This window comes from Brienomyrus brachyistius, chromosome 19 (genome assembly GCF_023856365.1).
Source record: "Brienomyrus brachyistius isolate T26 chromosome 19, BBRACH_0.4, whole genome shotgun sequence".
NCBI lineage: Eukaryota > Metazoa > Chordata > Actinopteri > Osteoglossiformes > Mormyridae > Brienomyrus > Brienomyrus brachyistius.
Genome location: NC_064551.1, coordinates 14,951,527 through 14,957,831, shown reverse-complemented (window position 1 = coordinate 14,957,831; position 6,305 = coordinate 14,951,527). Strand labels below are relative to the sequence as shown.

At 43.8% G+C, this 6,305-nt stretch overlaps 1 protein-coding gene across 1 annotated transcript in view; it reads left to right on the top strand.

The window, feature by feature from the left end:
• Positions 1-2,110: 2,110 nt before the first annotated feature.
• The window catches only part of ccnk (cyclin K), an 8,774-nt gene continuing 4,579 nt past the window's right edge, over positions 2,111-6,305 (top strand). Inside the window, exons 1-7 of the mRNA XM_048985267.1 lie at positions 2,111-2,271; positions 3,316-3,563; positions 3,884-3,965; positions 4,067-4,198; positions 5,515-5,620; positions 5,714-5,771; positions 6,073-6,242. Coding sequence (XP_048841224.1) covers positions 3,367-3,563; positions 3,884-3,965; positions 4,067-4,198; positions 5,515-5,620; positions 5,714-5,771; positions 6,073-6,242 — 745 coding nt within the window. The 5' untranslated portion in view covers positions 2,111-2,271; positions 3,316-3,366. The remainder of the gene's footprint in view (positions 2,272-3,315; positions 3,564-3,883; positions 3,966-4,066; positions 4,199-5,514; positions 5,621-5,713; positions 5,772-6,072; positions 6,243-6,305) is intronic.

Below are 6,305 nucleotides of genomic sequence, written 5' to 3'. Positions count from 1 at the left end.
CATATACTCAATAAGAAAGTTAGACTGGGATGATGACCCAGCACGATGCAGACAAAGAAGAAATTGAAAAGTCGTATGACCAAATTCAGCAAACTGCCAAGGTACACAAATGGGAATATAGGCGATGGGAGAATAGAATGCCAAAACTGGAAAGGAGAAGAAGGAAACACAGTTGGCCAGTATTGACTTGGAAGTAAAAACGAGACTGGAGAGCGACTAATCAGTTTCTGCAAATCTAACAACCTCATCTCTGCCAATACATTCTTCAAGCGACCAATGCATCGTCTTTACACCTGGACATCACCATATGGAGTTCTCAGAAAGTGAACAGACTACATTCCCAGCGCCAAACTGTGGAGGATCTCAGTCCATATAACAAGATGTGGCTTGGAACAGACTGTGGAGCATGTCAAGAACTACTTTCTGCATGCGCAAGCTCCAAGAGAAGCTGAAAAGGACACCAAGACCACATGACATTCTAAGAAATTATCTGGAGAATATACCCATTGCCGTATACCCAATCTGAGATGCTGGACCAATCTAACTGAGCAGTGGTTCTCAAACGGGAGGGGTGGCAAAATGTATTTGAATAGTGCAGAAAAAATTATGACATTGCTATTGATATATTTTCAAAAAGAGAAGTAGAATGAGACAATGCTGTTTATATCAACACATGTTTTGTGCACTAAAATTGGGTTTTATTAAACAACCAATAGTTTTCCTTCCTGGTTGTACACAGCGAGAGAGCATCGGTCTGGATGTTACACACAGTCACAGATAAAATCAAACCAGTAAGCATCTCATGGGGCAGCTGATGGAGGGGAAAGGCAAGAAATCATAGTCATTTTAAAACCCTGTTAAAAATGTAATTTGCAATATTTGTTGGTCTAATACCTGTATTATTAAGTGTAATTTTGATGGCTGTCAGGCTTCTGAACTAAGAGCCATTTGCCATATGGGTTTTAGATTTAGATTTTTAGTTTTCTTTGTTCATAAACATTCATCTTCTCTTTCAAGAAAATAATAATGTTAGTTGACATAGTGAAGTGAAACTTTGAGTTATAAGAAATTATGGTAACACTTTACTTAAGGCCATGTTTTTAGCAATTTATAAACACACATACATACTGCATTATAATGCATTCATAAAGTGTTATAAGCATGGCTATATACATATTTATAAAAATAGGCATAACACATTATAGCCATGTTTATTATGCATTATGACTGCCTTATGAAGCTCTCGTCTATAATGCACTATAGATACCTTTATAATGCAGTACAAAGCATCCTTAATGCTAATACCAACCGTTATAATGCATTATGAAGGTATCTATAGTGCATTATAGATGAGAGCTTCACAAAACATTCGCAATACATAAGAAACGTGGCTATAATGTGTTATATTTGATGAATATTTATAGCCATGTTTCTAATGCTTTATGGATGCTTTAATTGTTATGAATGTGTTTATAAATTGCTAAGATCATGGCCTTAAGTAAAGCATCAACTAAATGACATTGTTTGGCTGTGTAACCAAATTAAAATATGTTTATATCAACAAGTAAGTGGAGAACAACGGTAACAGAACCAGAGGGATGATTCACAGAAGTCTATCTATCCATCTATCTATCTATCGTAGGTATGCCACAACTATAATTTTGGGGGAAGTTACTTAAAACGTAAAATTTATGAATGATTAGTAAGTGTTTTGAAGGGAAAAAATAAATAAAATAAATTGCCCCGCACAAATAGATTACCGATGAGCTGGGACGGCCAGCTTCACATGTACAATTATGCACGTGACACTACGCTGTAATTGGTCAAACGAGTAATAGTGAAATCAAATCGACAAACTGACACATATAACGATTACAGTTAGTTTCTTTTCTTAAAATCTGACTTGGGTTCGTATTTCCCTTTCCTACCTCTCACTTGTCCCATTATTCGGTTAAGGCTGAAACTGACAGTGAGTCAGTTGTGAAGTCCTGTACCACTAGCGCCTTTTCAGGGTGCCGATTGGTTGTTTCCCATGAGTAGGCGGGATCACGAAGCAGGCCTTCCATGATCCCGAGTGATGATTTGTTGTACGAAAACTTCAATCAAGGACATCGCTCCCTGGGTAGGATGACGTAGAAAGCCAAAATGGCGGTGCCTACGGATCTATGAGGTGCATTGTTGTTTAACTAAACTCCGTCTAAGTGATCATTTCCTCTCATTTTGAGTTCGAATCCTCCCGCGTAACTCTTTGCCGACTTTTACGCGAACCAGGTACGTATTTGTGTTGCCGATTCGAACGGTTAATGGCTTCTAAGGAGTTCATTGATATGCGACATCATGTTGGACGTCATAGTACTATTAGGCTAACTAGTATAGACTCGTGCTGGCTTAGGTTTGGTGCCGAATAAATTTTATACATCCTGACGTTATATTAGTGTATCTGTAGAAGTCCTTCTGGAAGTAGTCTTATTTCTATATCTTCAAATTAGCTAGATTATGGTCATGGTGGGTCGTTTTAAGTCCAGAACCAAACGTGTTGTGTAACTAGTACTTTGTTTTCTTAATTTTTTTTTTTGTAATTAAGATGTACTGTTAGCTACCTAACATGACGGTTTCATTGTTGGGGAAGTAACTTTGATGGTTGTGTGAGTAAATATCCAGATCACATGAAACAATTACACGCCGTTGGTGAACATTTTATTCCCATGTGTGACGTTTGGACAGCCACCTGTGCTTTGTTGGGTTTGTAGCTGATTTTGTGTTACTTTTCGTGTCATTATGAGTCTGCATACGGCAATCACATACGTAATCAGCGTCATTAAGCAACCTACACGTGGGCTAGTCTACATTATGATCCATTTAAATGTTGTCAAAACGGGAAATGATACGTTTGCTGGGATTTGTATTTGCATTTTACCAGATTAAAATATGTAATAGATTTGCGGTGCAGGTGCCTCAAAGCTTGTTTAGTATGTACGCCTAGATTATTTAATGTATTTGTTGATTGCATGCTTAAAGAGTTCCTTCACTGGCTGCAACGCTAAGGAGAGACAATGGGTGTACAAATATAATGTTAAGAGGATCAGCTGTCCAAGGGGTCCAATTATATGTAAAGAACCTGTTGAAGGTCAGGAGGTTCTGGGCCCAAATTGGCTGGCTGTGAGATGTTTAGTGATTTTGCTGCTATATCCACTTCAGGCTTCACCTTTCTTTGTGTTTTTTTCTTTGCCCCTGCTCTGTACTCGCTGGCTCATACGGACCTGTTACATTCCGTACGTTCTGATGCTCCCCGTCCCACTGTGTTTCACGGAGTAGATTTGACGGTGCCGCCCATCCAGCCCGGGGGAGGTTCCCACTTTCCGCCAGATGAAGGAGAACAAGGAGAACACCACTCCTGGTAATTCAGCCGCAAGTCTGGACCACATCAAGCCATGCTGGTACTGGGACAAGAAGGACCTGGCTCACACGCCGTCCCAGTCCGAGGGGCTGGACCCCGCCACTGAGGCTCGGTACCGGCGTGAGGGGGCCCGCTTCATATTTGACGTGGGAACCCGTCTTGGCTTGTATCCTTTACTGCGTCACTGAAATGTTCTGCTTCCTCCCTTCAGGTTCCTCTAGTCCTGGGGACACCGCTAAGCGTTTTGGGTTATAATGAGCTGTTTTTAGGACCGACAATAGGCTCTGGTGTACCCTCCATGTACCCTCTGCTGTACCCTCCAGGCTGTTTTTCAAATACCTGCTGCTGTAATGTTACTGATAACAGTGATGAAAATCTCAGCTGGTGGCCTGTATGATTATCGATTGGCTCTTTTTGTAAAACCAGTGACACACAGCACGGCAGGTTCATTTTCCAGCGGAACGATGTCCTTAACCTCCCCGGCAGACATTACGACACGTTGGCCACTGGCATCATCTACTTCCACCGGTTTTACATGTTCCATTCGTTCAAGCAGTTCCCCCGATATGTAAGTGTGCCGGGTCTTTTGTCGGCCCCCTCTCCCCTTCAGTCCCTCCCTGTTTGGATGCCCCCAGGTGTTGCTGAGCCGCCGGTGCCGTTTCTGTGCAGGTGACCGGAGCCTGCTGCCTGTTCCTGGCAGGCAAAGTAGAGGAAACGCCGAAGAAATGCAAGGACATCATCAAGACGGCACGGAGCTTGCTGAACGACGTGCAGTTCGCCCAGTTTGGTGATGACCCCAAGGTCAGACCACCGTCTTCTCCATCCATTGTCCATACAGTGACTTGGTGCGCAGGCTGACAAACTGCTCGATTCAGGGCTTTGATATCGGGGGAACCAGAAATTAAAACATGATTCCTAAATGATACATTTTTAGCTGGGAAGGAAACAGAATCCAACATAATTTAAAGCAGTAATTCCCGACCCAGTCCTCAGGGATCCCTAGACAATCCGCATTTTTGCTCCCTTGCTGCTCCCAGCCAATCAGAATTAGCGAATGCCTGGTATAGGTGTCTTGGGAGCTGAGAGCAAAAATGTGGGTTGACTGTGGGTCCCTGAGGGAACACTGATTTAAAGTAATCAGTTTCATGTTCAGTTCAATCTTAATCCAGTGTGTAGGTGGATGGTACTAGAGCAGTTGCAAAGATGTTTCATAAATTGGCAAAATGTCAGTATGAACAGCTTGTTTATGCATCAGAGAAAAAGAGTATTGTGTATGCATCAGATGTTTAATGAGGCAGAGTCCTCTACGTTCATAGGCAATGCCCTGAACTGCAAATCGGAGCCATGCATATTCAGCACTGACTGAAGATGCCTGTCACGGTCTCCAAAACCAGCTTTTCATGTTGCAGTGACTTACGTTATTAATGGTTCACTGATTTAAGGTTGTACTGCACCTTAGGGGTAGTCTTAGCCAGTCCCAAAATTCAAACCCTGGCAGGGTCAGTGTGGTGATCCAGTAAGCTGAGAAGGTGGTTGATTTTGAGTATAAGAAGAACTTGGTGCAGAGCTGTCAAACTCCAGTCCTGGGGGACCGGAACCTTGCATATTTTTGGGTTTCCCCTAATTTAACAAACCTGATTCGACTCCTTGCACCTCCTTGTGATCTTGAGCTGAATCATTTGTGGTGGAACAGGGAAAGAACTAAGCTACACAGGACTCAGAGTTTGACACCCCTGAGTTAGTGCCTTCATTTATGAACCCCCCCCCCCCGCCCCCCAAAGGTAGATTGTCTCTGCAGCAGGGGAGATCTTCCTCCTCCTTTCTGGTTTCTGTTCTTGCCTGATGTCCCATAAACTTCCTGTGGTTCTCCTCCTCTTTGAGGTGGGTCAGTCTCATGGTGTTTTATGTTGTAGCTAATGTCCCGGTACCAGATCTGCCCTGCTACCTTGGATTCACCTTGGTCACTCGGTTGGTTTGCACTCCGCAGCTCAGTCACTTTTTCAGCTGATCTCTGGCGCTAGTGTGTCGCAGCGACCTGCAGTTCCTGGTTCAGGAGCTTCGGGAGATTTGCACGCTATGGGATCTGCTGCATTTCCCGCTCTGCATTCGCTCGACAGGAGGAGGTGATGGTGCTGGAGAGGATACTTCTGCAGACTATAAAGTTTGACCTGCAAGTGGAACACCCCTACCAGTTTCTTCTGCGCTACGCTAAGCAGCTCAAAGGTATTGAAATCCCAAACTGCGTTCGCAGTATTACTGTTGGAAACAAGCAGCCGTTTAAGCCAGGCACCTGATCGTCTTTCTGTCTTTGTTTAGGTGACAAAAGTAAAGTGCAGAAGCTGGTGCAGATGGCCTGGACCTTCGTGAATGACAGGTTGGCAGCCATTTTACTAAAATCATGAGTGGAGCCTGATCGACGTGGACTGATACTGATAACCAGTGTATTTTTGTCTAAAATGAGCAATAACTGCAATCACTTGCATTATTTCAGTAGTTATCTATTTAGTCCTGATGCTGCCAACTTTGTATATTAATTATTGGGAATGTTGTCCGATTGGTCCGATGGGTCAATGTTAATGTCTTGATTTTTAACGAATATTGCCACTGACACGGGCAGCCCCACGTCTCCTTACCCCTTTGTCTCTAATGCCTCTCCTCCCCTGTCTCCTGCCCAGTCTGTGCACCATGCTGTCTCTCCAGTGGGAGCCAGAGATCATTGCTGTGGCAGTCATGTACCTGGCTGGCCGTCTCTGCAAGTTCGACATCCAGGAGTGGACCTCCAAGCAGTCGTCCCGTCGGTGGTGGGAGCAGTTTGTCCAGGATGTTCCCGTGGAGCTGCTCGAGGGTCAGTACCATGCGATCCGGTTTTGGACCTTGGTGCAGTTACCGTGCTTAGATGAAAGTCCAG